Genomic DNA, 19,993 nt, shown 5'->3' with positions numbered 1-19,993 from the left:
GGAGGGTAGAAGGCTGAGAAGAGTATAGGGCAAGGGGAGCGATAGAAACTTCCTATAAAAGAAAGAGCGCTCGAAGGATATACTTCCTAAGGGGTTTCCCTAAAAGACACTCGGTATCCGGGCGCGTTGAGCTTGTGTTTGTCGTGAGCTGCGACGGGGAAACATGAATGATTGGCGCTGAATAGTCGTTCGAGCTTCGGCCGCTCAGTGACTGTGGAGAATGAGGCTGGCGGCTGGTCGACGGCGCCCTTGCTGTTTTGGGACAAGCTCGAGCTGTTAGAACCGGAAGTAAGCTTGGTTTTTTTCCGGGATGGTCCGGCTGTAAAAGTTATCGGCCGCTCGGACAGCACCCTTCTGACCACCTAGGTGGGTTCTCACAGTTCTGAAAGATGGGAACTGCAGTCCACCGAAAATGCAAGTTATATAGCCAACGTGTTCACTCACTCCAAGCAAATTAACAAGACCAAATCTAACATCAAAACATAAGTTTGAGATACTGTGTATTTCTGCCGTTGGTTAAATTTTATCTGCTAACAACCCTGCTTACCCAATAATATGGCAGGTAAGCAATCCATCTTCAGACCAAACTAATTCAAATGGGTATAAAAGTCCTCTAACACATGAGGCCATCCGACCTCTTTTCTATCGTATCGCACCTCGGGCGACGTACTGCGTATTGCGTGGGGTTAAATCAAAACCGCACATCTGTACATCACCCACCTCCGTCCCGGCCTGCAGGGGAGAGTTATCATTTAGCCCCGATTAGGCGTCTACAGCGTAGCGATTCCTGTACTCGCCGTGAAAGGAAAGAATATCGCCGACGTCTTACACCGTCTCTAGTTGTCGGTGTGACTCGATCAGTGTAGGCAGACAAGTAGTCCTTGGATTTTTCCTCCGGGGACTGTCTGTTTCATCGGCTGTCGCCGAGGGTGTCAACGCGGTTGTTCGGGACATCTCGGACGCAGCGCGTTTGAGACTCGGAAAACTCGGAACAATGTCACCAGCTGAAGGCCGGTCGTCTCCAGTTAGGTTGACTGGGTCTAGGAAAGGATCGTAAACCCAGCAGTCCTCAAGTCCATCTATGAATTTGGGAGAGTTTCTTAGGAAGTGCCATGAGAGCTTGTCCTGGCGCATTGCGATGTACAGCGACTCGATTTTGCCACTGGGTTCGCAAACGCCACAGTGCTTTCGCAGGAACGCGAGGTCGTAGTCACTGTCGACGAGCCAAGGCTCAAGTGGCCGTAGCATCGGAAGCCCCTGAAGCCTTTCAGCGTCGCAGAGCTTTGCCTTTAAAGGCATCCATGGCCTCCCTTCTATGAGACCACCAAACGACCTAGTGACGGCCTCGATGAAGGAGCCACAGTCGGAACCGCCAACAACCACCGTCCGATGAAGCCCACGCGAGAGACAGCGCTTATAAGCGTTGGTATCTCTTTCGAACGGAAAGGGCTGAGAGGCTGTCGGAAGCAGTGAGATATGTACCGTCCAGGCGTCGCAAGCCCGGGAACTGCCGTTAGGCCCAGTGGCGCTGGCAGTTGGGGAAGCATGAGGCGCTGCATGCATATCCTTCAAACGGCTCTGAGCTCCGGTCTGGATAGGTGGTGTAGATGGAGGTTGCCGTGGGCAAACGGGCCTTTGGACGTCGATACGCATCGAAGTCATCGCAGCCTCGGAATCTATGTGCTGACTGCCTCGACTGGCCAATAAATCATGGTCAGACTCCAACTGTTCCAGCCTTTCTTCCATGCTCTCATCGGCATCGAATAGCTCCATCTGTCGATTGCTGATGTTTCTCAGCTCGTTGTCGACATTGTCTAAATGACTCGACTGAGACCTCATGTTTTCCTGCAATTGAGAGGTTTGCCGCTCCAGCTGCTCAACAGACTGCCAGACTCTGTTGATATTACGATATGACCCTTTGATTTCCTGTCCAATCTCCTCCCGACTCTTGTCGACTAGCTCCTCCAAGTCGCTCACCCTGGTGACGACAGTTCCGAGACCGCCCTGTCTATGTTGGTCCAGTTGTTCTTCGAGGACCTGGAGACGCCGCTTCAGCAGCTCAACTTCTTGTCGGGTAGCGGATGGTTCCGGACTCTTAATGTGATAGCAGGCCATGTGTCCGCAGTCACAGCTTGCCCCGGGCGTTGAGCGGTTGAGAGAAAAGCGCACACATGCACACCGCTGGCCCTTGATACCGGGGGTCAACAAAATATAGCGGCACTGGCCTTGAGGCAGATTCTCCTCGTCGATGCGGCCAATGGGGCCCTGCGACGGTGAGGGAGAGGAAGTCGCCGACATCAAGATGACCAGGATTGCTTGATGCAGGAAGCCTTTGGGGCGAAAGCGGGGACTGCTAAAACAGCGGGACCAAGACGGTAAATGGGCTTCAAGTGTGGGAGTTATCGTCGACGACGTTGAAGTTCAGCACAACTCCAAAAGGGTCGAGCGCGAGACTGAGAGCTGAGCGCAGTACAGATAAGTAGTCGGTCCATGGAACGCGTGGATTGTGGTTGCCGAGGGGCGAGCGACAATAACCGGTTGAGGAGTGATATAGTCGGTGGGAACTGGGGCCAGGACAGCACGAAGCTGGTGGGTTTGGCGATGGTCAGAAAGCGGGAAGAGAGGGTGGTTTTGTGCAAAGAAGGCGGGGGCAGCGGCTCCTTTAGATACCATGCAGTGAGTGAGTGATAGGAGACAAGAAGCGGGAGGTCTGGGCCAAGTGGGCCCGGAGATCGATGTCTGTATATTGTTGACGGTCGTGCCTGTGGGTAGGTATCGATCGCTATTACACGAGTACCGAGTACCGAGGGGCGAGGGTAGAAGGAATTGCGGGGACTTATTTGATGGAACTGTAGATGAGATAGAGTGGCAAGAGTCCTCGTGTCGTGTACAAGGCAGCGGTTGTGAGAGACATGGAAGGCGACGAGGCAAGCTGCTTGCGGGTGAGGTTGAACTCGAAGGTAAGGGCGAGTGCAAGGGTGGTGAGAGTAGTGGATCCAAGAGATGGTCATGGATGAAGACAAAAAAAAAGGTTGGCCATGCGGGAAAGAAGTAGGAGTGGATGGAGACGGAGGGGGAGGGGAGGGCGCCGGGTGTTGCGTTGGGACAACAAGGGGGTGGGAGGACGACTAAAACACCGTATCTTAACCCTTTGGTAGTAGTGTGAGCAGGAAAGCTGGCCACTGTTTATCGAGCATTTACCCGATGCACTCCCTGGTGCGGATGCCGCCGGACTGGACGTCCTGTTAATAGTTGTTTTGACGCGGATATAAGCTCGATCTCATTGTATGTGGTAGCAGAAGAAGGCAAGCTCCTTGCAATTCACTTCTTTTTCGCCTTCATTCGGGCCATGCCAATTCTTCACTTGAGTCGAAGAAGGGGCCCCCGTTAGCCCTTAGGTTATTAAGCTAAAAAGCCCACTTGGGGGGTTTTCTTGGAGCGGACCGGGAAGGGGAGCGGTTTGTCAAGTTTTGCTTTCTGGGACCGGGGGGGGGGGGGGGGTAGGATCCCGATGAGCGTGGGCAAAGGATAGGTATGGGACAAGGGAAGCCTGAAGATAGACAAATGGGAGGGAGAGGGGAGGTAGATGCCGCTCAAGGGGCCGGATTCGTAAGGACCAGGGGGAATGAGGGAATTAGATATAGATAAGATGTATTCGGTTCAGTGAGCAGGCGCACTTGGCGCCTAAGTCAACCAAAACCCATTAATGCACAGTCAGTAAGGTAAGCACTTTGGGACCGGTTTTCCGTGCCTGACGCTTAGTGGAGATGAGGGCGAGCACCTGGCGCCGGAACGGCCTTGAGTTGGTTGTGTTTAGGGGAGAGACCCAGACGACATCATACGGGGAAGCGGGCAGGCGGGAAAGTGGGTTTGGGGGTCCAGAGGACGTAGCGGAGGGAGTGAGTGAAGGAGGGGCGCCCCAGGTACGAGATCAAAAGGTATGAGAAATGGGAGCTTTCCCATCTCGCAGTGTCCCCGCCCCCGGCAAGATACCACCATCATGCTTACAACCAACACCAGTATCTCGTACTCTTCACCGTGCGTGGGTATATCACGCTGTTTCAGTCTACCTTGTGTACGGATAGGTACATATCACTTATCAATCAGCCACTGCTCTGTAGCTTTGCCCTCACACGATGCCGCCCGCAGGAGGATGTCGTGCTCAGCTCTGGCTCTCTGTTTAAAAGTCCGGCGAGCTGGCATTGACCGGGTAGATACCCTCGCAAGCCAGAGATAGCATCCGACACGATAACTCCCACACTTTGCTGTTGCAGCCCACCCTTTGCGCCCGTTAGATGGTTGATGGGCCGTCCGTGAGTGTGGTGGATGTGGGGGGACCGACCCGATAAGACGTAACCTTTTCGCAACTCTCAGCTTGTCGAGGCTGTCTCATTGGATAGTGCTACTATGTAGGTACCTTGTGCGCTCATGACCACTGTCCCGCCGACGCACCCGCTAATATGAATGCAGCCCAGCCCGTGCCTGTTGCATCATGAATACCAATCATGAAGTGTCTCCTTACATGGTAGAACACACGATATGATTGTCTGAATTCCACGTGTAATCACCTCGTCTCCACATCCCTTCATCACCTATCTCTCCTGCTGTGGTGAGCGTCAGCGAGCAGGGGTCTGATTGAAGGTGCTATCCAGACATACGTGTTTGTAGTACCTTTGGTGCATCTAAACATCTCGAGCCATGACATGGGTGTTCTTTTATTTTCCACCCTCAGCTTCCCTTATACTTCTTATAGACGTGCGCCTTGTCTTCTTTTCTGTGCTCAGGAACGATAGTGCCGCTTGGATTATTCCTGCAGACCGTCAACCGCCACAAGTTCACTTATCATTTTACATGCATTGCTCAAGATATCGCTGCGGATATTTGCTAATACGGCTCATCTCAACAGTGTACTCACCGTCTACTCTACTTACCTTTTTTAGACCTTGCTCCTCGTGCATTGATTGATGGGTACACCTTCGTGCTACGAAAGTGCAGACGGCCACTCAAGGACTTGACGTGGACAACTTCACATATACACCACAGACGTCGAGACGCCCGCACCCGCTGTCGCCGCCCTAGACAGACCCCATCGGCAGCCTGTGGGATACACTACTTCGTTCGGTCAGGCCAATCCAAGGATACCTAGACAATGGGACAATGAGACATATTTGTTGCAAATCTGCACCGTCCAATCATTTCTGCATGCCTTTCGCCTTAGGCACTATCTATGCGCATATGTGCGATACAGACGCTGACACCACCAGCCAAACCAGGGCCAGGCCAGGTAAGGCTATCTGCAACCTTGTTATCTTCACGGTTGACAAAAAGGTTAAGAACATTCATCAATGTCAGTCCCGTTAAGGTACAATGTATTCTACTGGCGCCGGACAGATTCGCAAGACGAGGTGAGGGCTCCCAAGCATTTCATTGGCCAGTATCCGTAGAATGGTGACTGTTTCCTTTGCGGGATCACCATTCGCAAGGTCCCCGACAAACCCTTGTCAACACTTGACATCCAAACCCTGCATATCTCTTTGCCCTGGCCTGCCACACCTGCCTTATCAACAACGCTCAACGGATACCAATCCGATATGCTCAATTGACTCACCGCTGGTCGAGGCCGCCCATGCGGGACGAAGGAGGCTGAAGTCAGATGCTATTACTAGGTACCAGTGCCGACTTCAAAGCTCAACTTTCAGATACATGGCGATACAACAAAGCTGCATCTCGCCTCGGGGCGCGTCATCTCGCGGCGTCCTGGCGGGTTCATTTTTCGCCGCTATCAGCATGCAGTATTGTACGTCGGTCGTACCTATCTGCCCATCAACCCACCCGCTAAGAAAGAAAGGGAGAAAAAAAAGGAAAAAGAAAAAGAAAAGCCCTTCTGTGTCTCTCGAGTCGATCAACAGAGCCATCACAGCAGACATGACGCCACTCTGCTTTTTGATCAACGAGGGCACGCCTTGTATATTCAAGTTCCGGCTGCAAAGGCACAATGCTTTGGTTTGGCTCGATAGCGAACTATGCATTCCCATTTTATCCAAAAGAGCATGCCCCCACGATTGCCAGTAACTGTGGACGGCCGGAAGTTTCTAGATCCACGGAAAGTTCCATGTATTCGTCCCCGGCATCTCCTTGCGCCCGTTGTTTTTCGCTATGTTGTTTTGCAGCTTCACTCATATGTCTATCCTGATCTCGGTTCTGAACGGCCCACGAGAGAAACAGATTGTGATCAAATGGTTGGCCAGGCGAGTGCGCCGAAGAGAAGCCAGGATAAGAGAATGCGGCGGTTGTAGAACCAACCACAGCACGTCTTCTCTTGTCATTGCTTATGAAATGTACCCTGAATTTCCAACCCTCCTCGTCGAAAAGGGCGGGGAAAGAAGTTCGAGATGGGCCAACTCACTCCGCGACTCTTCCACCAAGCTGCGTTGTAGTGTTACTTTTGGCTGAATCCCAATCACTGGCTAGGCCGAGTCCACAGAGTCCGCTATTTGCGATGGCTGGGTTTGGCGAAACAGTCGAGTCGCTCCTGGAAACATATTCCAAGTGTATATCGCTCCTGAAGGGCTTAAAGGGGACGAACAGCAGCGGACGGCCCCGTCAACTTCGGAAGAGCATCCGTTCCGACCGGTCTAAAGTTCGAAGTGTGTACTCCTCGCGACTCTCTATGTCTGGTAGTGATTTCGAGAAGGGCGATGGTGCGTATTTCCACTCGCCTAGTAGCGTAGCATTCTTCTAACACGAGACTACAGCTGCAGCGCGGTCCTCGCTGAGAAAAGTCATCAAGCGCTTGACGTCTGCTATGACACGGCTACTCCATCCCATAACGAGAGGGCAAAAACCTGTTATCGACTATCACTCACTTAGGACATTGTCCAACTCATCACGGATTGATGCTGTAAAAACCATCAAAGATCTCTCTCGCCGGCTCAATGCCACATCTTCGAATTCGATCTCGTCCGGATTAGGTGAAAAGAGCAAGCGGCAGAAGAGAAACAACCTCCTAAGCAAAGCGTCCAAGCACAAGGTCAGGGAACCTCCTGGCCCTAAACTCCTCCGAGGACAAGACGAAGACGAAGAATCAGAGAAAGAGACTCCCATCATCATGGAACCCCCCGGCCACATACACTTGCTGGATGTGAAAGAGCGTATGTCGGTGGCAACGATTTCGTCGGGAAGTACCAAGCTAGGAGAGATCACGTCGAACAGGCTCCACCGGCGGCGAGAGGATGACCCAGAAGAGCCTGATGAGCTTACCGTACACCCAACGTACCCCTTGAGACCATACCACCGACCTGAGGTGAGACGGAAGAGGTTCTGGAAAATATTCAGGCGAGGATGAGCCAGATGTACTGGGAGTGTTCCGCCCCCTTGAGATTTGACCGCTTGAGTGGCTGCACTTTCATCATCAGATACAGCCGTAATGACCCTGGAAACTAGAACTGCGCGTATGCGTTCACAGACGCCCGGATCCCTGTGACGAGATGGAAACACGATATATGACCGTGATGAATGATGGAGGTAGAAAACTATCGGGTTGTCATCGGCAGTACTTGTATGCCTAGAAACGGGTATACACCGTGCATGATAGGTAGAGCAAGAGAAAGGAAACAGCCTTCTTAACAGATTCGAGATCAACTACCAACAATATTGGTCAATTGATAAGTATGTTGATGAGTGATTTGGTGTTGCTCGAGTCTTTGGATCTAGTCATCGATCTCATCCCAGAGCCTCGTCAAGCCGAAGGCCCCAAAAATTGGAATGTGGGTTTGTGGTTACTGCTAAAATGCGATAACTCTGGCTCCTGTCAGGGCACCCTGAGCCTGAAGTAGCTCCAAAGTATCGCGGCACCCCATCTGGCTGGAGAGCTACAGGAGGGGCACCTGAACCGGCCAGTGCGTCCCTTGTCTTGCCCCACCATCTATACCCCATTCAGTGCTTTAACCAGCTGCGGCGTGTCTTCGCAACTTTCTCTTCATTGATCGCTCTGACCAAGCTCAGCCGAGGCCAGCGACACCCGCGACACCAGCCGATCGCCTCAAACCCTTTCGTCGGCTGTCGTCCGTCTTAAGCATTACGGAAATTTCCGACAAGAGCTGTGACCAATCGCCATAGCATGCAGCATTGGTCCTACTGAGATCATATATATACACAGCCATCCCCCCGCCGCTCCTCCCCTCCCCCTCACGATGCCCTCAGATCCCGCCGCCAACCTCAGCGCCCTGCTGCGGGCAGCCTCCATCGAAGACCACGAAGAAGTCCTCAAAGTTGCCAACGCCACCCTGAAGGTCTCCAAATCGGACATTATCGCTCAAAAAACTCGGGTTGTCGCCCTCCTCAAACTCGACCGCTTCGACGACGCCCTACGCGCTATTGCCGACGGCGGCAGCAAGCTCGAGGAAACTACCCTATTGGAGAAAGCATACGCTCTGTACAAGACGGGAAAGCTTCAAGAGGCCCGCGAGATTGCCGTCTCCAAGCACGAAAGGAGTTACCGCCACCTAGCTGCCCAGGTCGCCTACCGTGCTGAAGATTTCAAGGATGCGCTCAACGTCTACACTAGTCTGTTGGAGGAACCCCAGGGCGAGGACAGCGACCTGAAGATCAATCAGTTGGCTTCTTCTGCCCAGTTGGAGTGGAAGTCCTCCAAAAATCTTGATGGCGATGACACGCACATCCCTACCACCGAAGATGCTGAGACTTTCGAGCTCGCTTACAACATTGCCTGCCGTTCCATTGCACGTGGCGAGCTGTCAAAGGCCTCGACGCTCCTTCGAAAGGCTCTGATCCTCTGCGACGAATCTGAAGAGCTGTCAGAGGACGACAAGAAGGCCGAAATGATCCCCATCATGGTTCAGCAAGTTCATGTATACTCAAGGTTAGGCAAGGCTGACGAGGCCCTTGAAATCCAGAAGCGTCTGCTTATTTCCGAGTAAGTCACCTCGCACATATTCCAAGGATAGAGTAATGCTAACTGTTTGCGCAGTGACTGGGATGCGGAGTCGAGGTTGATTGCTCTGAACAACAAGTCGGCTCTTGCGAGAGAAGTCAACAATCCATACCTGGCCCAACGTGAAGTCGACGCGGCAGCAGCCCTGAGCAAGCAAGCCAAGCTGTTCCAATACCAAGAGAGCGAGCTGAAGCGGAACAAGTACATCCTTGGTCTTCATTCTCAAAAGTTTGACGGTGTCTACGAGAAGACATCCCGCGCACTCGCCGATGCTGCACCGACCGTATCCGTGGACACCAACAGCCTGTCAGCCATCAATGCTACAGCTCGTGCATTGCGTCATTCCAAGACGGTCGAAGTCAAGAATGTTCTCCCCCTGCTAGAAAAGCGGCCCACGGATATCGGCCTGCTGCTCACGCTAATACAGCTCTACCTTGCAGCAAACAATTCTGGCGCCGCGCTGTCTGTCCTTGAGTCCTTTCTACAGAAGTTGGAGAAGCAAGACACGGCGGAAGTACGCTTCTCTCCCGGGCTAGTCGCTTTAGCCGTTTCTCTCTATAGACAAGAAGGCCGCCAGAGCAGTATACGGTCGGAATTAGCAAAGGCTTCTTCTTTCTGGGAAAAGCGAGACGGCCGTCACGTCGACTCCCTCTTGCGCGGTGCCGGCTCGGAGCTCCTCAAGTCATCAAACCCAAACGATCTCACGGCAGCTGGTGCAGCCTTTGAGAAACTCTGCCAGAGGCCCAGCATGGATCACGTCGCTACCGCCGGCCTTGTGGCGTCCTTCGCCACCTCGAACAAAGCCAAGGTTACTCCATACCTTAGAGACCTGCCTCCTGTCGATGAACTCCTCAATGGAATTTACGTCGATCAGCTTGCTGGCAACGGCGTTGTCTCTTTCGCGACGCCGGCCAGCCAGGCCAAGAAGCGCCTTCTTGACGACCAGACGATCGAGACGGCCCATAAGAAGAAGCGCAGAAGAAAGCTTCCCAAAGACTATGTCGAAGGCAAGAAAATGGACCCAGAGCGGTGGCTGCCCCTGCGCGACAGATCCTCGTACCGACCCAAGGGCAAGAAGGGTAAGAAGAAGGCCAACGAGGCCACGCAGGGCGGCTTTCTTAAGGAGGAGGAGACGCTGGAGCTGGCGGGCGGCGCGGGATCTGTCAAGGTTGAAAAAGCACCAATCTCGTCTTCCAAGAAGAAGAAGAAGGGCAAGAAATGAGGAGACGCAGTGACCTCCTACCAGCTTCTTGACCACCCTCCTCCTTTCGTTGATAGATCCCGACCATTTCACCAGGCTTGGCGGTTTACAAGTTACCAAAATACAAATTCTTATCCACCACGCATCTCATGCCCCGCTCCTTACTGAGTACAAAAGGTCACATTGAATAAAGAGGTATAGACCGCTGTGTGGTTGCTCTATGCTACACCGCTGGCCGCATATTGACCCGCCAAGATTTCCTCTCCTACTCCTCTTTGATCCTAGTCGCCGTCACAATGCAATGCCCAAAAGTCCAATGTCCTTTCCCCGCTTAGCCATGAATCCATGCATTTGTACGCATCTGCCATTGTAAATCGACTACACCTCCGTTTTCTTGCGATTTTGACGCTAAAAGAAGGTAGTAAAGGAAGACAGAGAAGGTGTCCTGTCTGCCCACGCTGGTGTATTGATATGTTTTGTGCCTCGTCCCATTTCTCACTTTAAGTTCGCCCAGCACAGGAAACGGACAATTTGGCGTCCAAACCTCAACCGCTGTTAAGCCCCCGTCTATGATCGATTTCCCACCGCCTGCCGACGCAAACTGTCACTTTTCGACAGGTCTTTCTTGCCAAGACTGCGGCATATCTTGGTCATCTAGGCCTTGACTGCTTGTACGGGCGGGCTGGGCAGCCGCTGCATCTCCGCCCCCTCACCATCCCCGCCCTCATTTTGTTGATGCTCCGGCGCGCTCGTTGACTCGGAATTCACCAAGGGACTCGCCAGCGCCACAGGTATGGGCTGCGGGCTAACAATGAGCTGCGGGCTCGGGAAAGACTGTGTGCTTGCAATGGGTTGCGAGCCGTCGACGGGAACCTGAGTCTCTTCTTCGTCTCCGGATTCATTCTCGATGGGAGGCAGTGGCGTACGTCTTCCCTCTGAAATGCTGACTGCCGCTTCGCTCTCGCCATCAGAAGGTACCGATAGACGACCGCCAAACACGGGCGGCTTTGGTGCATGTGCCGAAGAGTACTTGCGATGAAGCTCGCGGAAGCTTCTTGCCGTGGCGGTACTGGCGCTAGCGGCCGATTCTCGTCGCTCATTGGGGACTGATGAAGTATCCAGAGCATCGCGAAAGTCTTCGTCAAGGGTTGTTGGGGATGGAGGCTCGTCGCGCTGATCTTGCTTTCGGTGCCTCATACGTTCTTCCGGAGTAAGTTGCTGTAATTCAGAACCGAAGTTGATGACTGATGCCTTTTTCCCATGAACCACAAAACTTCCAGTGCCTCTGGTGAGCACGTCTTCGCGACCAGTGTCGTCCGAACCGCCGCTTAAGAGTATTTCTTTACCCTTTCTGCTGCGATGATGCGAGAGATGACCGGCGCTTTCCCTGAGTGTGCGTTGCAAGCTCCTTCTGATCTTTGTCTTGTCCTGTTTGTCGATTGAGCCTGGGGCGTCTCGCGATTCGGATGCATCTCCAGCCTCGGACAGCGACCCGGTCCGGTTTCTCTCCAGCAGAACCCTACCGCGGGAACCTGAATCGAGGAGACCAGCCTGCTCCAGAAGGACCCGCTCGTTGGCGTCAACGTCATTGTGGGGATCATCCGTTGCAGATTGCTCAACGCCCTTATCCTTCTTTGGTGTTGAGTGCTGTTTCGGGCTGTAGAAAGTCGGCTCGGTAGACGAATGGCTGGAGCTAGAGCCAGGTCTTTCGTGCTGCAGGTGCTCCAATGGTTTGGATATCTTGGAATCCCAAGAATTCTGGTGCTTATGTGGACTGAAAGTCGCGCTCGTTGGCGGCGTTTGATAAGCCTCAGTGGCCGGCGATTCAGGCTCTGCCTGGGGCGCTTTGGATGATCCCTGAATAGTGGAGACAGCAGCCGATGACCGTCGACGTCTTCGCGCAACGCTGTTTGTCGTTTCTGCCCCGAAAATGGACAGCCTCTCTCGAGATGGAGACACTTCGCGCGGCTCGTGCCCATTATGTGCCTTGGAGAGCGCCAGGCCCTGCATACTCTGTTCCTCGGCCAAATCTTTCAACAGAACATCTCGATGGCACCGCGACTTCCATATGTCCATGCGGATCCATTTGATCTTGACATCCATATGGGCTGCAGCTGAGAGGATCTGGTCTCTCGTTTTGGCTTGGATGGGGGACAGTATTTGCAAGTGCCGGGCGTTTCTCAGGTGAACCTCGAGCTCTTGCTCTTTCAGGCCGATCTCCTCGTCAGCTTTGGCAACTGCATCCATCATAGTCTGCCGCCGTTGTGCCTGGATGGATTCGGCTTCTTTATGATCAATCTTGCCGCGCACGATACTGACATCGCCTGTGGGAGTCTGGATTACTTGCGCAGAGGCCGAGCTGCCAAGTCTTCTGATGCCGCGCCGGCTCTGACCTTCATAGTTGCCGCCTACAACGCCTCGCATGCGCACGCCTGATGTTGTAAACGCAGCCGCATAATTGAGCTTGGCAAGCCAATCATTCATTTCCTCCTCGTTGTCAGCGAGAAGCACTTCCTCGACGTAGCCGCTTGGTTGAGAGTACTTGAAAGCATTCTTATGCTTCTTGTAGGTAGCATCGACGAGAGCAACTGCCTCCTTTGTCGGCAGGTACCCGTCCGGCTTGAACTCCGGAAGTGGTGGTTTGAACGTGATCGGCTCGCCATCGAATCCTTGTTTGACATGAGTCTCATACTGGTGCATTAAGTTCTTGATCCAGGTGGTGTTGCGGAAGAAATAGAGTTGAGCGCCAGTCAGAATAGCCCCCCATTCTTGCCACGGGGACCTCGTCTTCTTCTTCTTGGTATCTTTACGCCACAAAAGGCCAACTTTGGTGATCTTAATATCAACAACGCCTTGAGCCGCCTCGGCCGGATTGGTGGAGCCCTTGTCATCGCGGAACGCATCTGGCCGTGACCTAGCCGACACTATTTGCAAGACACCAGTCCTGAAGAACGTTCTCTGCAGCTCTTTCACGTTGAGATCATTGGCCGTTCCCAAGTAGTTGTAATGATCTTCAAGTTCCATCACATCTTTGAGGCTCGGCCGCAAGATATCCAGCTTGCCGTCTATTATAAGAGTATAGGGATCAAGAAGCTCCCGCGTTGACCGCCTGGCGACAGTCTCCGGTGTGCCTCCCGGAAAAAGCGTCTTCCGCTTGGCCCTGTTTGCCAAAAGTCGATCGCTGCTGAGGTCTAAATCGTCCTCAACGTGAATGAAAGGGGTATACGTAATGTTGTCATAAAAGCACTTCAGGATTGAATCCGAGACACCCTCTCCTTGGGTGTTTTTTAAATAGTCGGGTTGCTGCATCTTGTGCTTGTTGTTCTTGTTGAAGACATCGGTATGTAAGATGAGGAGTGAAAAGGCGACGAAGTACGCCTGATCTGGAGAGGCATAGATGCCAGGATTGCATTCGTGGTAGCGATTCGCAAAAGCCTGAAGGCATCTGTCTATTTGCTGTGTTTCTTTTGGCAACTCGGCCTCCATGAGGAGCTTTCGGATGGCCATATCCATCGGATATTCGAAGAAACTGAAGCGACGCATGTAGCTGCGGAGAACTGCTATTGAGAACGGATCGCTTCCTTTAGATAGCGCACTAGCAATCACTCCACGACTGAGGATCTCCTCGATCCGACCAAGATATTTGACCGGTGTTTCGTCTTCGAACTTCTCGGGTAGAGCAATCGGTTCGCGCGCAATTTGCAAAGAGTTGTTTTTCGATGTGCTGGAGCCAGGTGTCGCCGGTGTTAAGCTGCCCTGCCGACCCTGGCCAAGATCCGAGTTTTGGCGCAAACGGTTGAGCCCGAAAAGGTCGCCGAAGCTCTTTCGACCAATTGATGTCGATGTTCGTCCAGTTCCCGGATCAAGATGACCATCTGTCGACTCCCTTCCGAGGGAGCTCATCGTCGATGATCTACCTCGGCGCTGTAAGCGGACACGGGTTGGTGAGGACTGCCCTGAATGAATTGACCCTGGCCTGAAGAAAGCGGTAGCGGCTGAGGCATTTGGTTTGGTTGACTGGTCTTGAGCTGACGATGCTACTGAGTCGGCACACGCGCTGTAACTCGACTGAGGGCGCGATCCCTGTTGGGGACGCGGGGTGTTCTCTCGAGATGTAGATGCGACATTCGGTTGAGATGCGTCGAGCGATGAGGGTGTTGTCATAGCGCCGTCATTCCCATGCGTAGACTTGCCTTTCTGCGGCAGATGTGACAAATCGAACAAGGGTGCTACAACTTTGTTCTTCCTCCGAGGCAGACGGAAGAAGCTGGAGCCTGGAACCGTCGGGGGTGAGTTGCCCGTCGTGTTTGGGGTGTACAGGTGCTCTCCTGAGCTTGCATCAGACCGCGATGATTCCGAGGCTCGGTTTGCGGGGAGAGATAGGTTGGGAACGTCGTGGCGTTCTCCGTTAGTCGGCGCCCTCGACGATGACGGGCGACCAGGCTCTTCGAAAGTCACAAGAGTCGGCCGGTTTCTTGAAGTCAGATCTTCCAACACCGTCTTTCTTCTTGATGACGATTTCCACGTCATGGCCCGGGCGCCTCCATCTTCGCTATTCCTTGGTATTTCGCCAGAGCGCCGAAATCGGTCGGCAAGGCGCATGCGAGATTGCTTCTTTTGAGGGATCTGTAGTTCGAGAGTAGGGGCAGTTGTTATGATTTCGGGTGCTAGTGCTATTGATTAGCAAGATGAGCATGCCAAGGGGCGCGAGATTTGACTGGTAGACGTAGTCCGAAGACAACTTACGGCGAGGCACAGGGGGGGGCTTCTCAGCCTGTTGCTTGACCCTGAGGGACAACTGCGAGTCCGAGGCATTGCGAAACCTCAGTATAGAGAACCGGCGGTGCTTCGTTGTCTCGTCTTGGATGGGAGGGGTATCTGGTCGAGTATCTGGATCGTCAAGGATTGGCGGAACAGACTTGTTGGCGTTGCCATCGGATTGCGCAGGCACAGCAAGAAGGGTAGACTGGAGTTCCTGAATCGAGGCAGACACAGAGCGGCGCGGCTCATCACCATGCTGCGCCTGTTCCTTCTCAAGGAGCTCCTGTTGCACCTCCGGCAGCTGTTCCTGCGATAATGGTAACAACGGCTGCGATTGAGAGACTTCTTGTGGCTGGGGGTCGACTGGCTGCTTCTGGAGCTGCTGTGATTGAGGACGTGGTGGCTGCTGCTGCTGCTGCTGCTGCTGCTGCTGTTGGGGTTCAGGGTGTTGAGGAGGAAAGTGCTGGGGAAGCGGCGGTAGCTGGGGCACAGATTCCGTGTCAAGAATGGAATGGCGCCTCATGTCGGTCTCGCTGACGACGTTGCCGCGACGGCGAAGAAAAGGCATGGCGGCGATGGGTCATGGTTTGCCAGGGATGCAACGTCGAGGTAGGAGGGTGACGACGACTCAAAGTCCGGATGCTGTGCAATGCCGTCGGATCCGGACACTAGGCCATCAGCACAGCGTAAGGTCGTTGAGCAAGGCGACGGGACACATTGGCGAAGAGAATAGGAGGAGAAAGGTCGACACAAAGAGGAGGGTTAATGGGAGGGAAGGCAAAGGAAGGTAAGCAGGGTTAAGTTGAGGTCGGATTTGATAGGCGAAGACAGTTAAGGTGAGGTACCTGGTATGGTAAGGTGAGGTAAGGGTGTTAGGCTCAGCGCAGTGCAACGCAAAAGACAGGACGACCAGGCATCCTACCTACCTACTCTGACGAAGGGAGGTAGGGGTTCCAGCAACGGTATTGGGTGCGTAATCAGGCCGGGCTAGGCGAACGCAGGGTGCGCGTACCTGGACTTCAGGGAGAGCGCGGACTTGAAGGGAGATCAGCTGCCTGATGGCCGAAAATCAAAAGATGTGGGACAAAGAGGAACAAGATGAGACGGGACGTGGAAAAGGTTTTCCGAATGACACTGAGAGTGAGACGAGAATAATGGAATAAAGCAAAGAGAAGAAAAAAGAGTACGAGGCAAGAGAAGGTAACGAAGGTATACTGAAGTACAGGGTAAGAGAGGAAGGAAATTATGGAAAATGTCCGGATTAAGTTGGATCAACAGTACAGACAGGGACGACTGGGGAAGGGAAAGAATGAAGAAGGGGGGGGAACAGACAGAGAGGGAGACATACACACACACACACACACACACACACACACACACACAGACCAATTGCTGGCGTTGTGGTTGGCGTCGCGGCGTCTCAGTATTGAGGGGGGAATCAAAACAATAGTAATTAGAGAGGGAGGCACGCGTTGCAACAGGCTTTAGGCCAAGGTGCCTTGCTCCTGTTTCGTGGGGCTTCATTCCCTCTTTCTGCCCCAGAATAGCATGAAATCATGGACCTGGGATGACGGTTTGGGGAGTGGGTGATGATTAGTAGGATAAGGCCTAGCCCGTTGCACTCTCACCCATCATCTTACAAGGTAATTTGCCGGTGGAAGCAGAAATTGAATTAAATAGAAATAGAACAGGGAGGCTGGAACGGGCAAGAGAGACAGTATCTTGCTTGGTTACGAATATAGCAAGCGGGATACGATGTCGTTTCCGCTACCAAGATTGGCACTCAGCAGGCAAGCTTGCAACTCGAGAATTGTTAAAATATGGACTACCTGAGAAAACTGTATCGCTTCGAGATTTCTCTTCTTTTCTCTTTGATTCATCATCATCCTCGTTGTCCCTACCCGTAACCACATTCCGAGTATGAAGCGTTGCAAAGTAGACGACCGGAAGCGGTTGAGAGGAAGAGACGGAGGGGTGGAGGGCCGGTGCAAGGTAAAAGTTCTTACCGTCCGTCAGGTAGCAGCAGGAGCCTACGCTGTCCATCCTTGCATACCGACTCTTTGGGGCGTTAACTCCAAGGCAGCCTCCCACCTAAATTCTTATCTGCTTCCCCATCTTCTGAATCTGCTGTATTCACATCCCAGCACACCATTGTAGCCCATCAGCGCAACATCACTCGAAATCAGTTTGCTTCTGCGATTCGCCTTCGGTCATCACTGCGGCCGCGCCATTCATCAAGTCCTCGACCCGCCGGGGTAGTCGGCGCTTGCTATATCTTGACTGCCGACATCCATCAACCCACTTCCATCGGCATAGCCTTCGACATGCGTCCCCAATCCGTCATATCGCTCGCTGGCGTCGTCCTACTCGCCCCCATCGTCTCTTCCACTCGTTTCGATATATATTCGGGCCGCCAACACGAGACGTCGGGGCTAGGTCCAAACAAGGTCGATCTATTCCCTCTCTTGAAGAAGCTGCGCAACGGTGTTGTGGAGTTCGTCTTTGGCCCTCATCCCGCCAAAGCAACTACCAGCAGTTCTCATGCTAAAGCGAGTCTTCGTGATGATCATGTCAACGAGGTTGTTCTGCGCTTCAATCTCACTACTGCCGAAGAGGAGACTGCTTTTGCTGCCGCCGCAGCTCGGACGTTTCTCGACGTCTGGACCTTCAATCGCGATTACGTTGACATTAGGATTCACAAGAGCGACATTCGATCCTTGCTAAGCCTCTTGCCCGGGTCTCTGAAGACAACCTATTCAACTTTGATTACAGACCTGGCCGCTGCAGTATATGATACGTATCCGGCCATCGACACCCCCACCCAGATACATCGTATTGATGACCGTCGGGCGAATCTGAAACCGACGCACAGCGGGAGGGATAACTACTTCTTCCAAGACTATCAGAAGCTTGACGTAAGCGACTCTTGGCGCTTCTTTGGCAATCATCGAACTAATTTTAACCAGACAATCGCCCAATGGATGCGTTTAACTGAGGCTATGTTCCCGTCCATCACCGAAGCAATCACCATCGGACAATCGTACGAAGGCAGAGACATCTTGGGGCTCAAAGTGGGAACGAAAACGCGCGTGCCGGGAGCTGATAGAAGAAAGACTGTTGTCGTGACGGGCGGGATGCATGCGCGCGAGTGGATATCCACGACCACTACAAACTACGTCGCCTGGTCGTTTATCACGGCCTTTGGCCGAGAGCCCATGATCACTAAATTGCTGGAGCATTTTGACTTCGTATTCATACCGGCGGTCAACCCCGATGGCATCGAGTATACTTGGACAACGGATCGACTGTGGCGCAAATCCAGGCAGCAAACGGGCATGTCATGGTGCCGTGGTTTTGACCTGGACCACGCCTTCGGCTATGAATGGGGTGATTTTTTGGAGAACGACCCGTGTTCCGAAAGCTACGGTGGTAAGGAACCATGGCAGGCTACCGAAGCCGCCGCGTTGGCTACATGGGCAAAGAATGCGTCCCGGGAGACAGCCGAGTTCATTGGTCTCATCGACCTGCACTCGTATTCGCAACAGGTTCTTTTCCCATTTGCCTACTCCTGCAATGTGGACCCGCCGAACGTCGAAAACCTCGAAGAGCTCGCCGCTGGACTCGCTAAGGCGATCCGCCTGTCAAACGGTGAATTGTACTCGGTAACATCAGCGTGCGAGGGTGCAGTAGCAGGCCGCGGCTCCAAGACAGACGCTAGTCGAATCGAGGCAGGTGGTGGTTCGGCCATTGACTGGTTCTATCATGAGTTGCATGCGCATTACAGCTACCAGATCAAGCTGAGGGACACGGGAAGCTATGGCTTTTTACTCCCCAAGGACAACATCATTCCTGTCGGTGAAGAGATATTCAGTGCCATGAAGTACTTTGGAGATTACTTGCTCGGCAATAACGGGATTGAAAAGTCGATTGGAACTGCAATTCCGACACCGGAAGAGCCAGATCGCAGCTTAGAGCTCCGGCGTCTGAAGAGGAAGTAAGGCAGTTCTTATGTCGGTTAGTGTGGAATTCAAAGGCGTTACAGCGACAGTGGCTTAATGCCATTAGGCACGGTTATTCATGTTGGTACGCAGCGATCGGTAGGCAACTTGTATGTTCATTCACTCGGGAAGTGGTTGATCGGGTGACTGTCAAGGCACACGTTTGCACTTGATGTTGTTTTTGTTCTGGATTTAAAAAGACAGCTATGAGTATATGAGTGAATATAGGTGCCGAGTTGAGGCACCCTCCCAAAGTAAGCGGCTTTACCATTTCATAATCATAGATATAGAAGTATAAACGGCAGTAAACTTGAGAATCGTATCAAAGAGGAAAGATCCAATGGAGCCACTGGGTTGATGAAATTTGTTAGTACGTTACTTGGGCAAGATATCTACAGAGAACAATGCCAGAGGAGCAATGCGCCTGCACTTACCGGGTGCGGCCCTTGGGGCCGGCGCCGCTCGTGTAGCCAAAGGCATAAATCATGCGCGAGATGGCCCAGCCGGCGCCAAGAACGGCGCTGGCGACGGGGAAACGAAGGCCTGAAATGAGGAGGGCGCCTAGGAACGAGGGCTGGTTCTCGGTGAAGTTGGCGTGGGCGCGTTGGGCTGTGTGTTGGTACGTTAGTCTCTGAACTCGGATGTGGCTGAAGGCTAATATTTCCACCCGTGTATATAGGCACGGCAAGGGATCTGGCCATCAAGGAGAGGAGACGAACCGCAATTGAACTGGTAGGCCTTGGGGTCTTTGGCGGCCTGCTCATTGGAGGCGTAGGGGGCCGGGTAGACGAGGCCGCTGGCCTTGCGGTACTTGCTCGTCAGGAGGACGTGGGTGGTGTTGATGAAGAAGGTCGAGGCGGCGACGAGGAGGACGTAGCTGGCGCGTGCGGTTAGTCGGCCCTTGGCAGGTTCAGAAGAGGACAATGGCCTTGAAAATGAAGAAACAGCCGTCACATACCCGTACTCGTTGGGGACTTGGAGTGTGAGAGACATGGTGATGAGATGTATGTCGATTTGGGTGTTGATGTGGGTTCCTGTTTGGAAAGCTTCTAGGGCCGAGAACTCGAATTGGCCGAACTT

The 19,993-nt window shown here is 53.1% G+C and overlaps 6 protein-coding genes across 6 annotated transcripts; 3 read left to right on the top strand and 3 right to left on the bottom strand.

The window, feature by feature from the left end:
* Positions 1-825: 825 nt before the first annotated feature.
* Positions 826-2,298, bottom strand: GLRG_01303 (uncharacterized protein; the record flags this gene model as incomplete). The annotated part of the gene is made up of 1 exon (XM_008091988.1): positions 826-2,298. The coding sequence occupies one exon, from the start codon at positions 2,296-2,298 to the stop codon at positions 826-828; it is 1,473 nt and encodes a 490-aa protein (XP_008090179.1).
* A 4,201-nt stretch (positions 2,299-6,499) lies between these two features.
* GLRG_01302 (uncharacterized protein) lies at positions 6,500-7,283 on the top strand (the record flags this gene model as incomplete). Its single annotated transcript, XM_008091987.1, has 3 exons — positions 6,500-6,701; positions 6,756-7,151; positions 7,213-7,283. The coding sequence occupies 3 exons, from the start codon at positions 6,500-6,502 to the stop codon at positions 7,281-7,283; spliced, it is 669 nt and encodes a 222-aa protein (XP_008090178.1).
* Positions 7,284-8,192: 909 nt separating this feature from the next.
* GLRG_01301 (SRP72 RNA-binding domain-containing protein) lies at positions 8,193-10,175 on the top strand (the record flags this gene model as incomplete). Its single annotated transcript, XM_008091986.1, has 2 exons — positions 8,193-8,935; positions 8,990-10,175. 2 exons carry the CDS (start codon positions 8,193-8,195, stop codon positions 10,173-10,175), a joined length of 1,929 nt encoding a protein of 642 aa, XP_008090177.1.
* Positions 10,176-10,808: 633 nt separating this feature from the next.
* GLRG_01300 (Sec7 domain-containing protein) lies at positions 10,809-15,483 on the bottom strand (the record flags this gene model as incomplete). Its single annotated transcript, XM_008091985.1, has 2 exons — positions 10,809-14,821; positions 14,901-15,483. 2 exons carry the CDS (start codon positions 15,481-15,483, stop codon positions 10,809-10,811), a joined length of 4,596 nt encoding a protein of 1,531 aa, XP_008090176.1.
* A 1,756-nt stretch (positions 15,484-17,239) lies between these two features.
* On the top strand, positions 17,240-18,913 carry GLRG_01299 (zinc carboxypeptidase; the record flags this gene model as incomplete). The annotated part of the gene is made up of 2 exons (XM_008091984.1): positions 17,240-17,830; positions 17,882-18,913. 2 exons carry the CDS (start codon positions 17,240-17,242, stop codon positions 18,911-18,913), a joined length of 1,623 nt encoding a protein of 540 aa, XP_008090175.1.
* A 264-nt stretch (positions 18,914-19,177) lies between these two features.
* GLRG_01298 (MAPEG family protein) lies at positions 19,178-19,906 on the bottom strand (the record flags this gene model as incomplete). The annotated part of the gene is made up of 4 exons (XM_008091983.1): positions 19,178-19,262; positions 19,348-19,522; positions 19,633-19,790; positions 19,872-19,906. 4 exons carry the CDS (start codon positions 19,904-19,906, stop codon positions 19,178-19,180), a joined length of 453 nt encoding a protein of 150 aa, XP_008090174.1.
* Positions 19,907-19,993: the final 87 nt, after the last annotated feature.

The sequence above is a fragment of the Colletotrichum graminicola genome (genome assembly GCF_000149035.1).
Source record: "Colletotrichum graminicola M1.001 genomic scaffold supercont1.3, whole genome shotgun sequence".
In the NCBI taxonomy this organism is placed as follows: Eukaryota; Fungi; Ascomycota; class Sordariomycetes; order Glomerellales; family Glomerellaceae; genus Colletotrichum; species Colletotrichum graminicola.
This window is presented reverse-complemented; position numbering and strand designations above follow the sequence as displayed.